General features: G+C 31.3%; 1 protein-coding gene across 1 annotated transcript in view; it reads right to left on the bottom strand.

Annotated features, from left to right (window-relative positions):
- LOC114327540 (paired box protein Pax-6-like) overlaps window positions 1-25,972 on the bottom strand; it is a 242,049-nt gene that overhangs the window by 49,716 nt on the left and 166,361 nt on the right. Inside the window, exon 3 of the mRNA XM_028276209.2 lies at window positions 7,861-8,001. Coding sequence (XP_028132010.1) covers window positions 7,861-8,001 — 141 coding nt within the window. The remainder of the gene's footprint in view (window positions 1-7,860; window positions 8,002-25,972) is intronic.

Genomic DNA, 25,972 nt, shown 5'->3' on the forward strand with positions numbered 1-25,972 from the left:
TTTCCGTGGAATTAATTCCGTTCATTCCCACAATAAATACGGTTATTCTTACAAACAATTCTATTCATTCTTACAATTCGTTTCGTTCATTCCTACTATGAACGTATTTTATATTGATAATTACTGAATGCATTAGCCCAATGTATGATATTGATTAATAATAATTTTTTAAATCCCCCTTTTTGTCCTAAACCTAATGGACTTTACACTGTGAGATTGCTCATAATATGAGAAATCATATCATGATTTCACTTATACAGTGCGCTGGAATAAGGGTTACACTCCCCCCCCCCCCCCCTTATTAACTTATTTATTTTTAGCACATGAGCAAAACGCTCAGACAGGTCGATTTTTAAAATAATCAAAGTATATTATAACATCAATGTTTCGAACTTTACACGATCCCTCTTCAGGTGACAGGGATAACTTTGATTTTTTTAAATGGGAAAGTACATCATTATGACAGCTCATTTAAAAGCGTTTAAAATAGTGATTCCAAAAATGTATAACACTTTAATCCTTTTTGAGAGCTTAGGTGCAAAATTTCGATCGAATTCTTTTTAAACGCATTCATTTTTTTTGGAATCCTGAGAAAACTAATGTATTTTTGAAAAATTTAAACGCAGAATAAAAGATTACATTATTACCGAGGGCTGAAAGTCCCTTAGAATAAACAAAAAGGTTCTTTTGAATGGTATATTTAAAATTAAAAATCATACTAAATTTTCTCTTTTTCACCTCTGTGACTTATTAAAATAATCATTATAGAAGTTCTCAGGGACTTCAGACCCTCGATAATACTGTAATATTTTATTCTGCGTTTAAATTTTCAAAAATACTAATTAGTTTTCTCAGGAGTCGAAAAAAATTTTAAAAAAATTCGACCGAAATTTCACGATAATAGACACAAGAAAACTTCCTTCTACTACGGATTACACTTGGAAACGAAATGAAATTATTATTCGGCACTTCGGCAGAGGTAACAGCATTGTTTAACAAAGATTTCTTTTTTAAACAATGGTTACACGGAGAAGCTAGGGGTATCACGATAAGGTAAAGCCGTTACATTTCAAATGGTCAAGCAACACATTTATTGTCTCAACAACTACGTTTATTGTCACCATAAACGCATTGATTGTGGTTATTAAACGCAGTAGTAGATTGATTAATGCATTCGTTGTCACAACAATCAGTTTACATCTATACAATAATCATATATTACTCTATATTAACAACATTTGTACATTGTTTTAATGAAATGTGTACGTTGTCACAATAAACCAAGGTAATTGCTTGTCATCTACGAAATCCAGAAAGTGAGTTGCTGCCAGAATTAACATTATTTATTAAATATACGAAACTAAGTTATTGGCTGAATAAATTGAGTGTTATAGATTAATGTACTCTAGTTATTTTCACAATTATTATTCAGTCATTGTGACAATAACCAAATACATTCGTCAATGTCTAAAAGTTCGTTGAAACAAAAAATTAAGTTGTTGTTACAACGAAATATTATTCGATAATCACTGTTAATCAATATTACGAACTAAATTTTTTTGAGTGTGGAGCGATTCATATAGCTCCCGTGACTTTTAAACAAGCAACTTTTATTTGTGTACGACTAAAGCCTGGTTGCATCAACAGATCTTCAGCTCCAGCTTAGCCCAGCTCAGCTTATAGATTATGACTGTCTAGATTATGTCTTATACTCGCAGAGTGCAACTTAAGCTGAGAATAACGGGGACCTGAAATTAACATCGGTTCGAGCTGAAAATTGATCTGAGACTCAATTGTGCAACGCGTATGTTTCGTAAGCTGAGCTTAAGGCACGTCCTAAGCTTAAGGTCGGTTGGTACAACCAGGCATAAGCAGCCCAGTCGCTCCAAGCAAAAGCCTACTAAAATATTAATTTTATTTTGCTCAACAGGTCATGTAGGCCCTGGGCGTTAAATACACAATTGCATTTTTTTTCTATACATACAATATACAATATTTGTCTATTAAAAAAAACATTATCTAAATAAATATATATAGCTCATTTTGCAGTTCATGGCACATTCTTGTGTTACAATTTCTATTGCGCTCTTCTTACCACTCCTCTCCATTCTCTTCTGTCTAGTACCTTGTTTCTCCAGTTATCTATTTTTAATTCTCGCAAATCTGCTTGGACGCTGTCAAACCATCTTTTACGAGGTCTCCTTTCTTTTTCTTCCCGACTGGTTTTCTGTTCAAGATCATCCTGGTCATTATATGATTTTCCAATCTTTGTACATGTACCAGCCATCTTATTCTATGTGCTTTTATTATTGCAGTTATTTTTGGTTCGTATACAGCTCTTCCAACTCTTTGTTTGTTCTTCTTCTCCATCCCGTTTGTGTATTTATGCCTCCGTAAATTGATCGGAGAATTTTCCTCTCCCATCTTTCTAATCTTTCTTCATCTGCCTTTCTCAAAACCCATAATTCAGCTCCATATACTACCGTAGCTCTAATCACTGTCTTGTAAATTATTTCTTTTGTTTTTCTTGAAACAGACTTAGACTTCATTAGGGATCTCAGCATTCCGGATTTCTGGTTGCCTTTTGTAATTCTGGATTCTATTTCTTTACCTTCATGTCCATTTACCTTTACTTTCACACCGAGGTAGGTAAACTCTTCCACTCTGTCAAAACTGTATATTGTAGTCTTTTTTCCCTTGTATTTTTATAAACTAAAAACATATATGGAACTAAAACATCTATGATAGTTCGAAAACATCAATAACCTAATATTAAATAAAAAAATATGAAAAAAAAGTTTTTAGGAAACGCTTTTCTTTAGTTCCGGGTGACTAAAATTATAAATATTAAAAAATCAACTAAAAAGCAAAAAATAAAAAAAAACTGAAAAAATCCAACACATTCGTCAAAGAAAAGCGTGGGGCGTCTTCATCGAATAAACGATTTTCGCCCCACGCTTTTCTTTAACGAATGTGTTGGATTTTTTCAATTTTTTTTATTTTTTGCTTTTTAGTTGATTTTTTAATATTTATAATTTTAGTCACCCGGAACTAAAGAAAAGCGTTTCCTAAAAACTTTTTTTTCATATTTTTTTATTTTTTACTTTTTAGTCTTACACTTTTCAAACATTAAAATATATCGTCATGTTTATTAAAATATGTATATAAAACATATGATATATACAAACATAAAAAGTAGTCGGAATCGGCAAAAAATTTGAAACTTCATTGTTTATTTGTGAAGCATAACGTAAACAACTAACGTAAAAAGTGAAATTATGTATAGTTCATATCATTAGCTACAATCCGTAAAAATTTCAAATTTCTAGATTGTACAAAACAAGAGAATTTAAGCATTTTCCATTAAAATCGTTTTTTATCAATTATTAAACATAAACAAATTTTTTTTATTGACTATTCGTGTATTGTTCCCGCGAATGCATATGTCTGCAAATTTTCATTCATTTGCATTGATGAAAAGGCAGGCAAATTGACCTCTAAAGATTTGACGCAAACTATTGAACTAAAGAAAAGCGTTTAAAAAAAAGAAGAATGTGTGTAACTTATTAAATTTAAATTAAAATACATTTTACTGCTGTCATAAACCAGACAAAAATGTTTATATCACAAATCATCATTGCCTTTCGCTTAAATTGAATGTTAAAACTTCCAAGAGGCAGGTGGCTGGCGGGAGCTGGCTTGAATATTTAATTTAATCGAAAAGCAATGTTTATTTCTGTAATACACATTTTTTCTGTTTACGGGCAACTGTAAAATGTATTCTGAGTTAAATAAATTACATACATTCTTCTTTTTGTCAAATAATTTAATTAAAAAATTATTTTTGGACACCCTGTACAAATAATTATATAAATTTTTACATTACTGAATAAATAATTGAATTGCCTTTCAAATGAGCTATCGCATGTCCCCTATTCTCATTTAAAAAAATCATCGATTACGTCATCGCGCCCAGATGTATGACGTCACTAGTATGACATATATGCCAAAATATCGTAATTTCAAAATAAAAATCGACCTCTTTCGAGATTTTTCCTTAAAGTCGCCTATTTACGAAATAACGAATTTATTCCTTTCATTTGCATCATACTGTATAAACAAACATATGAGTGTTCAAAATTTAAAACTTTATTGTTTATTTATGACGCATAACGTAAAAAAATTAACGTAAAAAGTGAAATTATATATAGGTTATATCATTAGCTACAATCCGTAAATGTTTCAAGTTTCTACATTATAAAAAACAAGAGAATTTAGGCATTTTTCCATTAAAATCGTTTTTTTTTATTTAAACAATTAATAAACATAAACAAAAATTTTTTGTTGTCTATTCGTGTATTGTTCCCGCGAATGCATATGTCTGCAAATTTTCATTCATTTGAATGGAAGAAAAGGTAGTCAAATTAACATCCAAAGATTTGACGCAATCTATTGAACTAAATAAAAGCGTTTAAAAATCATCGATTACGTCATCGCGCCCAGAAGGATGACGTCACTAGTATGACATATATGCCAAAATATCGTAATTTAAAAATAAAATCGACCTCTTTCGGGATTTTTCCTTAACCCTGGATTGCTACACATATTTTCTAAACTCAATCTGCTACATCGAGGTACAGTGGTACCCCAAATAAAATCGACCTAAAATATTTATATATGTATGTTTTAAGAAGTTATGACAAAAACAGTCTTAAGATAACATGCTAAGAATTTATTTTGTATACAAAAATATTTTATTATATTATTATTCACAAGTTTATTTTCATATTTTCTACACCCACTACTGCAAATTGGTGTAACTTACAAAACAAGGTTGGGGTACAAGTGTACCCCAGGTAGCATTCCAGGGTTCAAGTCGCCTTTTTACCAAAAAACGAATTTATTCCTTTCACTTGCATCGTACTGTATAAACAAATATATGAGTGTTCAAAATGTAAAATTTTATTGTTTATTTATGACGCATAACGTAAACAATTAACGTAAAAAGTGAAATTATGTATAGGTTATATCATTAGCTATCATCCGTAAAAGTTTCAAGTTTCTACATTGTAAAAAACAAGAGAATTTAGGCCTTTTTCCATTAAAATCGTTTTTTTTATTTAAACAATTAATAAACATAAACAAAAATTTTTTGTTGTCTGTTCGTGTACTGTCACCGCGAATACATATGTCTGCAAATTTTCATTCATTTGCATGGAAGAAAAGGTAGTCAAATTAACATCCAAAGATTTGACGCAATCTATTGAACTAAATAAAAGCGTTTAAAAAGATTTTGAATAAACATATAACAAAATGAAAAAAAGTGGAGAGAATCACTCCAGAGAAATCACCAATAGGACATTAAAGCATAGGTTTTCATCAAAAGAGAAGGAGCCATAAACTACGGACGGGGTATCTGTAAAACAACGCAGGCAATTTGTCTAAAAGCAACAAAAATATTTGTCAGTTAATTTTTTAATCAGAACCCGGTTTAAATATTTTATGCGAAAAGTAAAGCATAAAACATTATTCAAAGGTTATTTTGAAATCTCTTAAAGTATGATCCAACATATGCGCTGTTTGAGTGAAAGGTGTAATAATTACAAGTTCTTGAAAACACATCAAGTAGATGGGATACGCGTGTGAATAAAAACACTTCTCTATATCTTGAAAACCACAAAAAATAACGTACCAATGACAATGTTTAGAGGTAAACGTTATTGTTTGGGTTAGCCAGACTGCTATTGTGCTCCGGTCGTCCTCTTACCACAAAGCGGCGGATAATTATAGTAATTCGGCAGTTGAGAAAACGGAAAAACTGGCTGTTTTATTCGGTAAATTGTACGGGACGTAAAGACAAATTAAAAATTACAACAGCCCTTGCGGACATATGTTTTCGCAGTAGAATATGTGTATGTGTGTATCCGATACAGTTAGCAGAAGTTATTATTTTAAATAACAATATTTAGGTACGCAAATCATACAATAATTATTATCAAGTTGTGCGATACTTATTATTTTATCTACAATTTCTTTTAACCGTCAATAATTCGTTATAGAAATATAAATTCGTTAAATAATCTAGTCAACTAAAATTACAAATATAAATCGAAATATGGACCCTGAGTGAACATGTACAGACAATTTGAAGCATTTGAGATGTGGTTATATCGGAGAATACTTAAAATCCCGTGGACTGACCGAATCCCAATGAGGAGGTCCACAGAAGAATGAAGAAGAACCGAAAGATACTGACCACCATGAAATCTCGAAATTTACAGTACTATTCGTTACAAAGTACTCGTTACTTACGAATACCGAAAGTAACGATTACTATACAGAGAGGCAAATCGTTACTTTGATTACTCTGATTACTTCGTACCAATCGTATAAGAGCGAGTAACAACTATTGTATCTACTTTGATTACTCTGATTACTTCGTACCAATCGTATCAGCGCGAGTAACGACTATTGTATCTACAACCAGTACACTTGATTACTTTCTACCAATCGTATCCCAGCGAGTAACGGACGGGACCGGTATTTTACGAGTGTTATCGAATATCGTTATCGGTATGAAGCGTTTTAAAGTTGTGAGCATCAGAGCCTCATACTGTGAGAATGAGGCGAAGATAGAAGATGAAACAGAGGGAGGTATATTGGAGGTAAAATATGTAATGTATGTCATTAACAAAGATCGAATGCGAGAACCCTATATTTTTATCTAGATCTATATCTATACCTATACAAAATACAAAATACCTACCTACTGAGAAATACGATTCTCGATATGATTACCGGTACCCAAATACAAAAGTAACAAAAGTAACCATAGTAATCAAATCATTTTTATCCCTTAAACAGATCGGTGAAGGTCGCTGTTATATCGGAATACCTATACAAAATACAGTGGAACACCGATCAGCAGGCCCCCGATAACACGGAAGTCCGGCTAACCCGAACCGATTTTTATCAGACAAACATTTCAACAATAAGATGTATGTAATATAATATTTAAGAGATAATGGGTATTTGTGTAATTTGAACTACCTACATGATAGTTAAAATGACTCATGGCACACGACGTTCATTGTCGCGTTATCGGAAACAACAGACACCTGTAGTATCCTTTATTTATTTCAAACTGTCTTAGTATTGTTTAAAAAAGACTAAAAGACTATTAAACAAATATTTTTTAAACAATGGTCTTAGTCTTCACTGTTATTAAATAACATAACATCGTTGCGATTGAGACCGTATTGTGTGTAGTACAGTCGTATTGTTCGCTTCCGTTCTGTAATTGTTCGTAAATCTATTCAGATTTTGTTTATTCGTGTTGTTTGTCTACGTAATGGCAACAAAACGTAAAAATGTTTTAGTGACAATGGAAAAGAAACTAGAAGCAGTAGGTAAAATTGATAAAGGCGTAATTGATACGTAATTTAGATGTGTACTGTGCATATATATTTCATGTTATTTCAATTATAATGGAGTTTATCTGTAAGTATACCGTATTTTATTAATTTTTACCATTTTCTCCGGCTAACCCGTATTTTCGATAATCCGGATCGGCCGCGGTCCCGATTAATCCGAGTTAACGAGGTTCCACTGTACCTACCTACTGAGAAATACGATTCTCGGTATGATTACCGGTACTCAAATACAAAAGTAATCATAGTAATCAATGTAACGAATACTGTACATGATTACTTTATACAAAAGTAACGATTTGTAACAAATACTCGAAAGTAACTATAATCAACATCACTAGTTCTCATCAACATCAAATAGTTTCTCTATGGCCATTTCATTTGCATTTATTATTTCTTTAAATATTATCATTTTGTACAAAAGACTCACCTTCAGATATCAGTCGCTCCCTAATTTCCCAGGCAAATATCGTAGGATTTTCCCGTTTGTACTGTTCGATTTTTGATACCACTGCAGGAGTGGCTACTTTTGGCTTACTGCCTCCTATCAATCCTGGCGGCCTCAGAGTTCCTGCAAAAATAACACCAATATTTAATACAATTCTTTGAAATTACAGGATCAATAACTGTATCATACTGACAATATTTAAAATATGAAACATGTTTTAGAATTTTCGAAAAACGTTTTGAAAAAGATATTTATTATGCCGATGATTAATTTTGAATGCTCTTAACTGGTTAATGTATTAAAGTTAATTTATATAGCCCTCTAATATTGACAGTTTCCAAATAATTTGCTGATTTAAAATTGTAATTCTTGCAAGATGTCAACATTCATTTGAATATCTAGTTTTGATGGGAAATAAGCCACAATTTTACTAAAAAGCTATTTTGGGAACCCTTAAACCAACATTAGTAAATTTTTCAACAGCTGAAATTACTTCCCAATACAAAACTTTTATGGTTTTCTAATTAATTAATAATTAATTGATAAACACCAATAAGATTCTTAATTACAATCTGATCAAACAAAAATTATGATTATTCTGAGTATTATTAGTCTGAGTATTATTTACATTAACAGGACTGTGTTGTCTTTTCTTGTTTGTAAAATAAATGTGCACTGACTTCATTCCGTTTAATTTAAATCGCCAGCATTTAGTCCAGTTATTAAGTCTGTTAACAGAGGCTTGTAGTTTTCTTGCTGCTTCTTCATGGTATTTCATCAAGACAGCAGTCTAATTAGCAAAGATAGCTGTTATGATCTAATTCAGGAATATTACTAGTGTATCATCGGCACAGGACTGGTCCTATCACACTACCTTGTGGTACACCTACATTGCTTTAATTTAGTTCCAAGTAGGTTTCTTGCTTAACCCCAAAAACTCTATTTGAAATATAATATAATTCCAATAATTATTTGTATTTAATTGGAAAAATCCTGCTTAATTTATATTTAAGTAGATACATCGTGTCATACTTTATAGAAAGCTTGCATCACGTCCAGGAAAACAGCGGAGCAAACTTTCGTTACTTCTAGTGACCACTCTATTATGTCAGCTATTCTATAGTTAAATAAATTTCTCACAACCCAAACTGATGTGATGGAATTAGAGCCTTCTATGAAAGGTTTCAGCGTTTTCAGTCATAGCTTCTCGTATTAATTTCGAAATTACAGCTAGTACTATAATTGGTCTATATGATGATACTGTGCCTATTTGGTTGTTTTCCGGGTTTTCCATATTTTGGGAATATACTACTTAATCCGAACGAGGCATTTATATGCTATTTCAGCTTTACTATGGCATTTCGAGTGAGATGTTTTAAGATTTCTTCAATAATTAAATCTAATCCAGATGCTTTAGTCATTAGTCAAACGGCGAATAGACGTATTTTACGAAGCCAATAATGATAAACAAAAATACGAGTAGGTATATAAATCTTATTAATTAGTAATTTTTTGTTAAATATTTACACGACATCCATTCAAACAAATATATAAAATATAGTAGATAGTGAATAATGTCAAATTGGAATAATGTCAAAATTTATTTTCTCCATTAAAAGTGGAGTTGTAGGTCATAACTTGTCATCAGTTGTAATAAAAAACATTGTAAGTAATGTTATGCACCGACACAATGAAACAGTTGTCGGAAAAAAATTCACAGACTTCCTCCTACTTGAGATTCTGATAGTCCTTTTATCGAAATCTAAACGGCTAAGCGTAGACACCTTGCGATCAAATATTAATGCTTCGGTAAAAAGCATTATTGACGTTTATTCCGTAAAAACGACTATTGAATAATGTATTTATCAAAAACCGAAAAGACAGATGCCAGCACCCTGTCCTGTCGCGTGGTGCAATATTTTCAAAACAACCGCCGAAAAAAAGAGGATATGACTCGGCTGACTCGGCTGCAAATCCAAACGAATCGGTTCTCTATAAATTTGTTCTTGCGTTGCTTGATATTTATCAGTCAGTGGCGCTCCGGCATCAATATCAGTTCATATTCAGAAATACGCAGAAGAGATTACAGGAGAAATGGGAAAGAGGATTAATAAGAGTTTATGTGTTGTCTCCTACGATGTTGCTAATTAGGAACACACAAGGATAGCAAAGACACGATGTGCATTTGACGTAATAAATAAAATTTGGCAAAAGGGACACGGGACAAGTATCATTAATGAGAAAAATTTCAATTTTTAACATCTGTGTTAAAATCGTGTTACTTTACGGAGAAGGAAACATGATGAAAATGCAACAAGAAAACTACAAAATTGTTTAAATTGATTTATAAGAAAAATCCCGAAAATATGCTGGCTGGACCAACATAATAAATCAAATTCGAACTATAAAAAAAACAACAAAACAAACCAATATATCTGTTACAATTCAGAAGACAAACTGATTTGACATCAAACACTCTATTTATGTTCAAATAATTTTTAATATAGTCTACTATGTTTAAAAATTATTAATACAGCGAAATGTTTAATTTAGGGATACAGGATTGGTCAAAACTCGGAATGAGCATTTTCTGATTTAAATGGAACACCGTGTGTTTTATAGTATTGTAGTGAAATAATATTTTATGGTACTTTTTGATTTTTTAAGTTTTCACTATACCTAAGTGCTTTAATTTGTGAATTATGTGTGATTCTTTAAGCCAAATATTAATTGCAACAAAAAATACGTGAAATTTTATTAGGTTGACCGCGAAAATAATGAATAAAAAATAATTTTTCGAAAAAAACAATACGTATTAATCTGAACTGGTCCCTTATTTTTTAATATTGGTTTAAATAACAAAATACCTACGTAATTAAGAGTATTGGTGCGTTCAATATTAATAAAAATATACAATATTCGATCTAGTTGGCTACGACTTGACACTAAATTTGCTTAAACATTTGCTTTGCTTAAATATTGTACCATTTTTATAGTTCCAGTTGTTTTCTTACCATTATTAATATGAATTTTTGTGATAAGGAACTTATGTAAGGAACTTATATGGGTTTTGTGCTAGGAAAGTAAGTAAAACAAAAATGTGCTACTAACAATAAGAATTTATCATCAGCAATTCCCTGATAAATCACAACCAAGGAGAAAAACTTTTCAAAATTTACTAGAACGGTTTCAAGGGACTAGACACTTAGATTACGAGAAATCTAATCGAACAAAAACTATTATAAATTATTAAAATGAATTAAATGTCATCCTTAGTGTTACTGAAAATCTGCATATTAGTACGAAGGTTCTCGTAATATAAGTGTTTAGTCCGTCGAAACCTTTCTAGTAAACTATGAAAAGTTTCTTTTCTTGGTTGACGTGTATCAGGAAATTGCTGATGATAATTTTCTATTGCTGGTGACAAAATTTGTTTATACTTTCCTAGAACAAAAACGATACGAATCAGTTTCCCATTAGGAAAATTCATATTAATGGTAACAAAGCAAATGGAACTATAAAAATAGTATAATGTCAAATGTTTAAGTACGTTTAGTGTCAAGGTCATATCCAACTAGGTAGAACATTGTATGTTTTTATTAATATTTTACGCACTAACAATCTTAACCACGTATGCATTTTGGTATATCATCCAATATTAATAAATTGGGGAGTCTAGATTAATATGTACTTATTTTCAAACAATTATTTTGGATTGAATATTTTCACGGCCAACCTAATAAAATTTCTAGTAATTTTTGTTTCAATTAATATTTGGCTTGAAGAGTCACGAATAACTCAAAAATTAAAGCAGTTGGGTATAGGGAATGCTCAAGAAATAAAAAAGTATGTACCATAAAATATCAATTCATTATAATACTAAAATACAGGGTGTTCCATTTAAGAAAACTAAGAAAATACTTATTCCGGGTTTCGACCAGCCCTGTATACAAAAAATTAAAAATTTCACTATATTAATAATTTTTAACAATACATAGTAAACTAGATTAAAAATCATTTGAACATAAATAGAGTTTTTGATGTCAAATCAGTATAATTCTACAGGGTGTTAACGTTGCTACGAAATTAATAAAAATCGTAGTTATCTTTTAAAGTTATGCATATTAGAAAAACTAAGCTATGAGCAACTTCCGGTATAACCGGAAGTAGAAAATAGATAAAAATATTTTCATTAAGTAGTTCACTTTTCAAAACGCCTAATTCCAAGTTTCATGATTCAGTTACCTTTAGTTCTCGGGATATTTCTAATTGGGCCTTTATCTGCCTGACCCTGTATATTTGGATAACACGATCCGTTTTTATTACTCTTTTCGGAGATGAGGGCTAGAAGAAATATATTGGGCAAAAAACCCAACATTAAGTTGGGTTTTTCGCCCAACCAATTTTTTTATTTTTATTCTCGTTAAGAATTAGACCTTTGAGTTTACAGAATTTAGAAAATTCAAGAGATTCGTTAGTTCCTAATGATAAATAAATCAGCACAATACCTTTTGATTAATTGTAGGACTTTTTTCCCATTCAGTTTTTCAATTCAGTTTCAGTTTTTAATTCAGTTTTTTAGTTGTTTATCAATATATTTATTCAATTTCACATAATTTATATTTTGATTTATCATTTTTTAGCCGGTTTAAAAAGATCGATGACTTCCTCCGCCCCTGGAGGCATTCTTGTGCGTAGCTCTTGAAAAGATGCCGTGTTTTTGTTTATTCTTCAGATTTCATGATGTATTCTGTGTGCAAGAGTCTTATTAGCACTATTTAAGGAAACCATTGTGTCAATGCTCAACTTTTTATTTTTCCTTCGAAAACAAGAATGTCTTACCTGCGACAAACAGTAAGCAATAAACTTTTTCTCCCGGCAGTACTAACAGTCGAAGAAGTACCTTGCCGAAAAAACTCCGCGAACGATGTTAACATCGCATTGCCATAAAAATCAATGGTAGTGATTTGTCATTGAGTGAGGATATATTTTCTCGAGATACGGCCGTGTCTAAGCAAATAAAGGCATCAAAGGAATCCACTGGAAGTACCATGTTGGTTCCCTTACCATATGGGTCCGCCGGTAATTATGCTCGTTGCATTTTAAATGAATCTAAGAAGTGATTGATGGAATGGGTGCTATGGGAAAACGCATTTTTTGAATAAGTACTCTGACCAAATTTGAATATTTTCTTCGGCATGTTTTTCTGTATCTTTTCACTTGCGGCTATTTTATTTTACTAGAGCAAAAAATATAAACAAGCCAAATAACAATTTTCTTATTTCTTAGGTGTCAATAATCCCCAAGCTTTATAATATGTATATGTATGTATCTGTATATATAGGTATGGTATGTATGTGTACTTATGCAATTATGCAAACTTTTACTATATTCAATTGCAACATTAATCTTTGACTCTTTACTTACTTTTACTTTACTCTTTTAATCGTTACTGTTGTGATGTAGTAAAATTATTTCCAATAGTTAATAGTTAGTAGTGTTTCTGATATTTTAAAGAACAATTTGAAACTAATAGAACAAGTGGCAGAAAACGTACTGACTTATGTACATCATAAACAAGATGATGCGAACATCCAGAGTGAGTAAATAAAGATATCAACAGAGAAAGATATGTATAGTACAGGGGTGACCAAGCTCCTTAATAGTCCGAGCCATTTTTCAAAATTTGAAATGTTTCGAGAGCCACAATTAAACAATTACCTAAAAAATTAAAACTTAAAAAAACAGAAGGTATTAAATTTTTCTCTCGCAGTTTGGAATTCACGAATTTTAAAGTGAAATAAAATGGTTAACATCATTGTTTCAAATATTCAAATAATTCTACAAGCAGACTTTTCTAATTCAGGATACTTCGATTCTTCATCATCCTTCCATCTTTTTCTGGGACTGCCTACTTATCTTCTATCGTCTTTTAAAAACACCAAACACCGTCTTTAACAATCTGTCTTCCTCTGATTTACCACATGAACTGACCATCCTATCTTAGCGAATGATTAGCTACACAGTCTTAATTTAGATTGTCTTTTTAGCTGCTTAGATCTTAATAATGATGGTAGGGAGTATAATGTTCTATTCCACGCAACTATCCTTGCTGAGACCTCTTTTTAGATGAGCCCATCAGAATCAAAACCTGCTTAATCCTAAATTTATCGTTCTGCTAAATCCAGACTAAAGTACAAATTTCTGAAGATGTAAGGGGCGTGCAGAAAAATTACAAATTAGTGTGCCATTTTATGATATTTATTGATGTCCATTTCATTGAAAAATACCGGATACTTTTTGGAAAATTTACATTTTTAATGTTCTTTTAGCCTCCTGACAAAATTTCAACACATGGATCTAGCAGGTTTTGATTCTATAGGCCTCAGATTTAGTTGTCATGTGTGATTACCGCCATATTTTTAAACTCTTTTTTTACTAAATCCAAATTGTGGCCATTAATAGTTATGTTCTGCCTAACTCCTTGGTCTTGGATTTTTGATTATTAGCATGTATTTCGTCTTCTCTTCATTTATTTGAAGGCCCAGACTACCTGTTTTCTCCTCGAGTTGTGAAAACAACTGTCTCAAGTCTAGAGTTGCACAAGTTTGACTTGAATGTTTGAACTTGACTTGAGTTTGACTTAATTTCAAGTCAAACTCAAACCAATCCTTCTGACAAATATTTCAAGTCAAGTCAAACTGGTCAATTGTACAGGTTTGAAAATTCAAACTGTTTGTCAAACTAGTTTGAAAGAGTTTGAAAAATAATTTATTTAGTATTAGATATACTTTTTTGTCGAGATAGACATGTTAGTTGCCAATTAAGATAAGAAAATTACTAATACAATGAGTGCCACATAAAAGTCAAAATTTTCAATGTGTTTTAATTTAAAACCTTTAAATGTAGATATTTATTTTTTTCGAATCCTGAGAAAACTAATAAGTATTTTTGAAAAATTTAAACGCAGAATGAAAGATGATTGCATTATTACCGAGGGCCGAAAGTCTCTTAGAATAAATAAAAAGTTTCTTTTGAATGAAATATTTGCAATTAATAATAACACTAAATTTTCCTTTTTATGTTCACCCCTGTAACTTATTAAAATAAACATTATAGAAGTTTTCAGGGATGTTCGTCCCTCAGAAATAATGTAATCTTTCATGCTGCGTTTAAATTTTTTTTTAAATTCTTATTAGTTTTCTCAGGATTTGAAAAAAATTAATACATTTAAAACACATTGAATATTTTGATAAGCGACATGTTACGCCTATGCCCTTGAAGGTTACAATAAAATGAGACTATTTGGTTTTTCAATGGACAGCTCAAAATAAAATGATTTGGAATTTTTATGACTTTTTTTATTAAAAAAGGCATTTATTTATCTTAGGGCCAGTTCGAAAAAACATGTGGTACTAAGCTGCTAGTTCACTCGAAAATATGTACCACAATACAAAAGTTAGTATTGTTGTATATTCGTTGGTATTTCTTTAAAATTCAAAACTAACCATAGCGTTATTAGACCTGGATCCCGCGTACAAAAAAAATATTAATAGCAAGCTGAAAATTTGTTAATAGCTTAACGGTGTCTAGTCGGACAAACTTTGAGGTACGGGAACACTGGAACAGGGGAAGTTTTAATTGTGGAATAGTTTAAAAATTTGGAACGTCAAATTACGAAAACGTCCCATGTAGAACATCCAATTGATTTGTTACCATTTTATTAAAATCTTATGCAAAAATTAGACTGCTATTACTAACCAACAAGATTGCTGTCATTTGACATGTTTTTCGTGTTCCACTCATTAAAATGTCCAGTTGGTGATAAACACCAGTCTGATTTTTGCATGAGAGTTTAATGAAATGGTAACAAATTAATTGGAAGTTCTGTCCGACAAAATACATGGAAGGTTTACGTAGTCTGACGTTCCAAATTTTTAACCTTTTCCACAATTAAAACTTCTTCTGTTCCAGTGTTCCCATACATCAAAGTTTGTCTGACTAGACACCGTTAAGCTAGTCTATATGGTTTTATATCTACAATTTAAATTTTTTTCGGATACAGGCTACAAATGTTGGCTTTAAATTTTTAAAAAATTAATGTATAAATATGCATTAAGCTTTCTTAATAATTATCCCAACTGGCGCGTTTATTGGGTTTTATTTGTCTGTCTGCGGTTTAAATATCCTTTCAGCCAATACATATCTATGTTTATTGAAATTTGTCAAAAAAAATTTTCTAGACCTTGTTGGGAGAGGGTGGGAATTTCCCCTACCCCTCCCCCTCCCCCTCCGCCGTTGATCCGCCAACGTAGGCGTAGATCCGCCAATGAACAAATAAAGGCGTAGGCGGTCTCATTTAAAATTGAAAATAAACAAGTTGCGTAATATTCAAACTTTTCAAACTGTTTGAAGATGTTTGAATTTAAGTCAAACCTAAAGATATCGAAATCAAGTCAAGTCAAACTTTTTTATACAAAAAGTTTGATTTTCAAGTCAAGTCAAGTTTGTTGAGTAAAATCAAACTAGTTTGACTTGATGTATCTCTACTCACGTCTCTTGTGTAGATTGAGTGACTGCACCTCTATATCATCAGCAAATGACAACAATAGTTTTGATCCTCGAATCGCAAATTCTCCTGTCAGCTCAGATGATATTTTACTTATTACACATATTCTAAGGCCAAATTAAATAACAACAGTGATAAAGGGTCTCCTTGTCCAAGACCTGATGTTACACTTACTCTTTTATATTTGTTGTCAGTAATTTAAGATATTTTGAAAAACAAAAATTAAAAGTAATTCAGGTCCATTTATTGAGAGCCACAAATAATCCTTCAAAGAACCACATGTGGCTCGCGAGCCACAGTTTGGCCACCCCTGGAGTAATTAACTATTTAAAGTTATCTTTAGGTATATCTTCTTGAGAATTATTTTTAATGTTTAGTTATTAATTTTCGTGTATTTTGAGTGTATTTTACACTTTATCGATAGGTACAATCTCAACCTAAATTTTTAGGTAGATAATTGACAATAAGTAACAGGACTGACAATTCCAGTGATATGACATGCAGGTAGGCATCCAGTGATGCACCCTTTTTTTAAACTTAGACATTAGCATTGACCATGTTTCACACATATACACGCAACCAAACTTATCTAGAATCACCCTGTATTTCAAACTAAAATTAATTTCTTTTGAAAAAACTTTTTGAAAATAAACAAACCTATAAAACAATCAGATAACACAGCTCTGTACGTTAGAGATTTTGCTCTACTTGTAAATTAATCGAAAATAAATAAACTAACTTTGGCGTTCAAAACCGAAAATATGCCTTATGTATAGGGGAGTGTAATTAGAACGAAAATAATGCATTGTTTCGGAAAAATTCAAACACACTTATATTTTTCTAAAACCTTTTTGATAGTTTATATACATGTTAAAGTAAAAAGTTCTACTCGCAGATTTGGCCGCTAATTGTTTATTAATTGTTTAAACAATAACAATTGTTTTGCATAAATAATTTTAAAAATATCGTTAAATTCATCATTTTACTTTGATCAAATATGTTTCTATTTTGTTTTTGGTTATGCTGAATCCGAATATGGCATACCAATTTGAAAATTCTTATACAGAAGCTCTTACACAGTATGTTTGCGTAGCTAGGTACCACATGGAAAACTTTTTTATTATCAATTTTACGAAAAAAAGTTATTCTTCATAAAATGCTCTACCTGGTCTAGAATCTAAGATACAACCATCCAGTGGCGTGCGGTGACTTTTTTGAAAGGGGAAGCGATTCAATAAGGATATAAAAATATTTTCTTAAGGGTCGAGGGTCGAGCCACTTCCCACCTGATAACACTCTGATGCGCAGGGGCTCTCTATCAGCAAAGTACTTAATTATGTGAGACGTCCTGCGTACAAGGACTCACACACTAAATCCGTGACGCGTGAATGCGTAAGGCACTCTATTCCCGCTATTTCTAGTGACTAGTGACCTATCATTGATCTGTATTGCTAGCTCGGGCCTTGAGTCCTCGCGCCGGGCTTAATTTTCTAAAGAAGAATCCTATTTAAAAAAAAATTATACTCCGAGGCATTTTCCACAACACACAACTTTCACTAAAATGACACTTATTTATGCTCGAGGTCTATTCTCCTATCAACTTCTGATAATTGTTGAATGCAGTCTTTTTCAATGGATAATAGGGCTAACTTTCAATGTCTGTCTTCGCTTGTTGAATTTCGTTTAAACTATTAATTTGAAACTCTTAATGCATCTTAATACTGCAAAACTTTGTTCAACTGATACACTTGTGGCTGGGATAGTTGGTAGTACTAATTCACACAACTTGACCACTTCACACAGTGACTTGTTTAAACCAGTATTTATAAAGAAATCCCAGATTTCTGGGTATTTCTTTATCATTAATGTCAGTTGTTTCATAAATGACACTTAACTGAGAATGCAAAGCTGGGATATCAAAAAAATTTCATTATTTAATCGTAATGAAATAAATTCCTCTGTGGGAAATTTTGATGAATTATAATTAGAAATATTAAGATTATATAATAATATATAATTCTACAAATTTTAAATCGTTAAAATTTTGAAAGCTAGAATTTATTTGTTGTAGAATATTATCAAAAGGTCTCTTTGTTTCCTATGTTTTCTATGTCTCTGTCTCCGAAATTATCAATCTTCATTATTTTTCTTTCATGTTCAAACCCCATGTTCAGTTTTATCCCAAATATTTTTAAACTGCTCTCGTTTTTTTAATTATCGTATTAATAAAGTCATCAATTTGTCTTATACAAAATGCAATACCATTTGATTTCTGTAAAATGTCAAATAAAAGATCAGTAAAAGGAAAAATCTCTGCAAAAAATTTAAATCGAAATATTCTTTAAGCGAATGTATGTAATATACCTAAGCACCGCTTAGCAACAGTAACAGTCTGAGCATCTCACTTTCGCGAAGGCGATAGGATAAGCGCTTCCATGGTACCAAAATTCGCGCGACTAGTGGGTTCCGCCATTGAACCCTGACCACTTTTTAAACGGAACAACTGTACGACACGCGGCGATTTTGAGATGCGCTTCTGTCAGGAGTGGACCAAATACATAGTTGAATTGTGTCACAGCCTCCTACAGTTAGATTGTGTGCATTGAGTTCGTTCGTACGCGATTAATTTTTAATATTTTTCAATGCCTATTGCCTAGGTAATATGTAGATTACTTGGAGTAGGGAAAATTTTTTATTATTAAATATTAATTAATAATATATTTTCTTATATCGACGTATAAATAGGGAAGCGGCGCTTCCCCCGCTTCCATGGACCGCACGAGGTATGTAAATAATATGAATATTTCTTAAGAGTGCCTTTATTATTCACAATATTTTAATTAGAAGGATGTAATTGAACACTGACGCATATGTTTTAATTCCAAACAACTTTTCTTTATAACAATTTTCGATATTGTGAATTATAAAGGTACTTTACTCTTGAGTGAAATTCATATTTTTTGACATACCTCGTATAAAATTAATAAAATTTTATATTTGATGGTTGCTTCTTAGATTATATACGATGCAAATTATTTTATAAGGAATATCTTTTTTTCGTAAGACTAATAATAAAAAAGTTATCAATAGGTTCCAAGTTACGCAGACATACTGTATAACAAATAAAAAAAAATTCTGTTGAACGTTTATTATTGTTGAAGCTTATTATTAAATGTATTTTAGGTACGTTTTACAGAAAAAAGTTTTGATCACTTTGTATAAACATTTTATTAGCTGTTAATTTTCGGTTTTTGTATTACATTTTTGTTATCCTTCTTAATTTTCTTAAAAAGAAATAGTTTATTTCATTTCTCGAGTAAAATAATTTAGTGCATTTTTTAGACTACATCCTAATCTTGAAAAAACACCTACAAAACTGTAATAGATCTGTTCAAACTTGAGTAATACCGTCTTAAATTGGTGTTAATTCTGTAAAACTATGAAATTTTCAAAAATTACATTTTTTGAGACGTCGATTTGAATTAAATTTTTGAGACTCTTTTTTCTTAAAACATCGTTTAGTAAGATGTTTGAAAGGTAAGTTGTGCAAAATTTAGAGTTTTATAAAAAAAATTGTATTAATAGTTACACATTTTTAAATCATTTTTAAACAAAATTCATGTAAGTCTCAATTTCAGCCCACACCGTACTTATGCCCATAAATTTTATTTCTTTTTAGTATAAATATAAAATAGTTTAATTATTCTTCTTTCATGTACAATTTGTAAAATTTCATTTGATCGATTAGTTCAAGAATTACATTAACATAACTCAACCGTGCACTTCGACGTACGCTAGTTTACAGTGCGCCAATGTTTGTGAGAAGGGTGACTTTAGCGTTAAAAATAAAAAATTATAGAAGCTACAGATTTAATTTTAAAAAAATCTTTATATAAGGTTTTTTTGTGAAATTTTCTGAATTTTGCAATGGTCAAGTCAGTTTTTTTCTAAAGTTTATATTTTCGAAGTTATTTAAAAAACATCTAATTTTGCAGTTCATTTGTTTAATAAAGAATGAAGCACCCACTTCTCGAGTAGAACTTTTTGATATGTTGTTTATTAAACATTTCTTAATGAAATTACAAAAAGTTCTATCTTGTTGGATTTTTTTCCGAAGAAGTGAAAATCTATATGCACTCCCCTATATGGGGTTAACGGAAGTTCAAATGGGAAATATTATTGGTCGTGTGGAGTAAGGCATGTCTCAGAGTGGCATAGCTGCAGTGATAGGTGTAACACAGGATGTTGTGTCAAAAACCGATGCTTGGTATCAGGAATTAGAAAAACTTATAAGTAGACCAAGACAAACTCGCCAAAAAGTAACAATGGCTTGCCACGATCGCTTCATTTTTCAAGCAGCTAGAGAAGACCCAACAATTTCTCACCTGCAGCCCCAAAGATAGATTTTGGAGGCTACAGGTGTAAGTGTTTCAGTGAAAATTACAAAAAGAGAGTTAGTGGCCAAGGACTGTACAGCAGGAGACAGTCGCGGGTTCCCGAGTTATCCAGGCAGCACAAGATTGACCGTCTAAATTGGTGTTATCAACACAAATTGTTTTGAAACTGAAAAACATTGGCAAAATTTTCTATATTAAGACGGAAGACCATAAAGAACCAATACTACCAGATCTGTTCACAGATATAAAGGAGGAATTGTCATGTTCTGGGGAGGCATTAGGATTGGTAAAAAACTCATTTAATTTTTCTATATTATTTTCATTTATAGGTTCTTCTAGAACCTATAGTTATATTGTGGAGAAGAACAACGGGAGCAAATTTAATTTTAATGCATGATAGTGCACCTCCCCATACCAGCAAAGTGATTACAGACTTTCTTAAAGCAGAAGATATCACTGTTCTGGAGTGGCCTGCTTGCTCACCCGAACTTATTCCTATAGAGCATTTGTGTGATATGCACAACGAAAAATTTGACAGCGCCGGGATAATTCACTAAACACTGCACGGCAAGTACAAACTGCTCTTGAAGAATGGAACAAACTATACCATAGCAAAATGTTGATCTGGGGCCTTTTTCTGAAGTCAAATAAGAAGCCTGAGATAAGAATAAACAACTAATTAATAATTTGGCGTCTGTACAAAATATACTAAATTTCAATAAGACATGCAGTGCATGTAAAAAACTATTTTAGTTGTTAAAGGTGTTCAAAATGTATCTACCCGTTCCATAGTAACTGTAGGTGTATTATTAGCATCACTTTATCACTTTCTCTCTTTTCTAGATTATTAGTTTTTATTGTATCGTATACAAATTATTGTAATCATTAAATACATAGATAATGAAAATATAATCCTATTAATTAATTAATGAATAATTTACGCGATTATACAAGTAACTGTTATACAAAAAAATTCAAAACTTGAACCAAATAGCCACCTCGTTCGTTGCTGTCGACGACATCGCTGTCAACTAATGTTTACATCCAGTACATAACTCATAGGGGTGGATCCCGCGTACCAAAAAAAAAACGTTTATTAATAGCAAACTGAGAATTTGTTACTTCACAGCTTAACGGTATATAGTCGGACAAACTTTGATGTACGGGAACACTGGAACAGGGGAAGGTATAATAATTGTGGAACAGGTTACAGGTTTCGGAAGTCAGACTACGAGAACGTCCTATGTTTTTTGGCTAACAGAACTTCCAATTGATTTGTTACCCTTTCATTAAACTCTCATGCAAAAATCAGACTGCTATTTACCACCAACATAATGATTGTCATTTGCTAGTGAAGTTGATTATAGTTACTTTCGAGTATTCGTTACAAATCGTTACTTTTGTATAAAGTAATCATTTACAGTATTCGTTACTTTGATTACTTTTGTTACTTTTGTACTTGAGTACCGGTAATCATATCTAGAATCGTATTTCTCAGTAGGTAGCTATTTTGTATAGGTATTCCGATATAACAACGACCTTCACCGATAACAACCACCTTTACCGATCTGTTTAAGGGATAAAAATGATTTGATTACTATGATTACTTTTGTTACTTTTGTATTTGAGTACCGGTAATCATATCGAGAATCGTATTTCTCAGTTGGTAGGTTTGTATAGTTATTCCAATATAACAACGACCTTCACCAATCTGTTTAAGGGATAAAAATGATTTGATTACTATGATTACTTTTGTTACTTTTGCATTTAAGTACCGGTAATCATACGGAGAATCGTATTTCTCAGTAGGTAAGTATTTTGTATAGGTATTCCGATAGAATAACGACCTTCACGAAGTAACCAGAGTAATCAAAGTAATCAAAGTAGATACAATAGTCGTTACTCGCTCTGTTACGATTGGTACGAGGTAATCAGAGTAATCAAAGTAGATATAATAGTCGTTACTCGCTCTGATACGATTGGTACGAAGTAATCAAGTAATTAGAGTAATCAAAGTAGATACGATAGTCGTTACTCGCTCTAATACGATTGGTACGTATGAAATAACGAAGTAATCAGAGTAATCAAAGTAATCAAAGTAGATACAATAGTCATTACTAGCTCTGATACTATTGGTACGAAGTAATCAGAGTAATCAAAGTAACGATTTGCCTCCCTGTATAGTAATCGTTACTTTCGGTATTCGTAAGTAACGAGTACTTTGTAACGAATAGTTACTTTTTCAACATCCCTACATTTGACATGTTCTACTTGTCGGACTTATTAAAATGCCCAATATATTTGTCGGACAAAATTTGTTTCATATATTATATAAAGTTTGCTATTGAATAAAATTAAAAACAACCTGCTAGTTTTCACAATCATAAACTTGTCAGGATGACACGTTCCACAATAAATTAAAATAACGTTCCACAATTAAATCTTCCCCTGTTCCAGTGTTCCCATACACCAAAGTTTATACGACAATAAAAATTTTTTTGTTGTTGGTTTGCTAATTGTTTATTCATTTTATTCAATTTGTGTGAGTGTATGTGTAATTTATATAATTATTGTTTTGCATAAATCGTTTACATCTACAATGACTACACGGTGTTGCTGAGTTATCGAGCATCAGAGAAAACAGCCACAGTCACACTTCAAGAATCCTGGTAGTAAATAATAAAACATCCCGGTAATTATATTTCAACTGAAAATTACACACTGGTAGCTGAAATGGCAAACGTGCCTAAATAAATAATCCTTATATCATATTAATGCGATATGATAATGCCAGTTATTATTGGTAGATATTAAGTGCTCCTAGACAGTCGGCCATTTTGTAGATAGCATGTTAGGTAAACCTTGTCCGTAAGTAATAGCTAGTCTGCTCGAGCAATGATAACTTGCAACTTTATGTGAGATACTCGACAACTTTTGTAATAGCTATCTATTAGATCCACAGTTATACAGAGACGTACTCATTCCGTTACTAAATAAATTGCTCTGCTATAACGTGTCACGAACCTTTTGAGAAAATTTTACAGGTTACGTATAAGGGTATAATGCCTGGTTGCACCAACAAACCCCAGCTTAGCTAAGCTCTACTTATACTTTAATACTGGGGCCACACTAGCATCTAATACCGTTAATTATCGCATTATTTGCATTAGAAATATGTCAATTAATGCGATAATTTAACGGTATTAGATGCTATAGGCGAGCGGGAGATACCCCTAAAATGACCAGGTACTGACCACGGAGAGGTGAATGGCTAATTTTATTCATACTTTATATTTTTGAAGGTGCTGAAAACGAAAATGGGGTTTATGTTGAATTTTATGTGGGGGAACATTGTCAAAATCGCAATTTTAACCTAAAAATAAAAAAGAAATCACGTTTTTTTGCGTTTACTCTGTTTAATTTTAATATTATTTTCTGAAATTTTTACAGTACATATATAGCACTAACATTTCTGAAGACAACGGTACCTGCTTTAAGCTTTTATTCTTATCCTGATAAAGGTTATAAATTTTTCAAAGGAAAAGGTGCGGATTTGTGCATTGCAAAGTTTAATCGCAAAAGTTGTGTGACGAAGTTTAAAATTTAGCCTTTTAATCACGTTTATGTTAAAATAGAGAACAAAGAAGTTTTCTGGAAAATTTTAGATCAAAAAAATGTTTTATAAAAAAAATAGTGCAACTTTTATTATCGACATTAGAAATCCAAAATATAACGGTTATTTTTCGAGATACTGACCATGGGTGGTGAATGGCTAATTTTGGTATTAGATTATGTTTTTGACGGTGCTGAAAACGAAAATGAAATTTATTTTAAATTTTAGGTCAGCGAATATTGTCAAAATCGCAATTTTATTATAAAAATAAAAAAAGTGAAATCACGTTATTTGCGTTTACAACTACAACTCTGGTCGATTTTATTATTTTTGTCTAAGGTTTGTATACTAAATGTTGCTCACTTTTTTTAAGACAACGGTATCTGTTTTAAGATTTTAGTCTTATTCTAGTAAAAGTTATGCTTCTTTTAAAGTACAAGGTGCAGATTTGTGAATTGCAAAGTTTAATCGCAAAAGTTAAAAGGCAAAATTTAAAATTTATCTTATTAATCACGTTTATGTTAAAGCTTAGAGTACAAAGAAGTTTTCTGGAAAGTTTTAGTTACAAATATTTAATAGAAAAAAAAAAATGGCGCAACTTTTAATATAGACGTTATACATCCCCAAAATAACGCTTATTTTTCGAGATACTGACCATGGGAGGTGAATGGCTAATTTTGGTCTTATTTTATGTTTTCGATGGTGCTGACAATGAAAAAGAGGTTTATTTTTATTTTTATGTGACGGCACATTGTCAAAATCGCAACCTAAAAACGAAAAAAAGTGAATTCACGAATTTTTACGTTTAACTCGCTACAACTCTGTTCCGTTTCAATATTTTTTTCTAAAATTTCTACGGAATATATTTATTACCTTTGTGAAGACTATGAAAGTAACTGTAGTCTTTCAGTCTTTTTTTTTGTAAAAGTTATGAATTTTTAAAAATAAAAAATGCAGATTCGTTAATTGCAGAGTTAAATGGCAAAAATTAAGTGACAAAATTTAAAATTTATCTATTTGATTACGTTTATGTCAAACCATAGATTTCAAAGAAGTTTTATGGGGAGTTTTAAGTTTAGATGTGTTATAGAAAAAATATGGTGCAACTTTTAATTTTAAGAAAAGCGTAGTTTAACTTTTTTTATTTTTAGGGCAAAATTGCGATTTTGACCATTTTCTCCCACCTAAAATTCAAAATAAACTTGATTTTCGTTTTCAGCACCATCAAAAACATAAAGTAAGACCAAAATTAGCCATTCACCGCCAATGATCAGTATCTCGAAAAATTAGCGTTATTTTGTGGATTTATAACGTATATGTTAAACGTTGAACCATTTGTTTTCTATAAAACATTTTAATTCAAAACTTTCCAGAAAACTTCTTTGTAATCATGTTTTATTTTTGAGTTTTATTTAAAATCTATATTTCAAATTTTGTCAGTCAAATTTTGCGGTTAAACTTTGCAATTCACGAATCTGCACCTTGTACTTTAAAAGATTCATAACTTTTACTAGA

This window comes from Diabrotica virgifera, chromosome 1, assembly GCF_917563875.1.
Source record: "Diabrotica virgifera virgifera chromosome 1, PGI_DIABVI_V3a".
Taxonomy (NCBI): Eukaryota; Metazoa; Arthropoda; class Insecta; order Coleoptera; family Chrysomelidae; genus Diabrotica; species Diabrotica virgifera.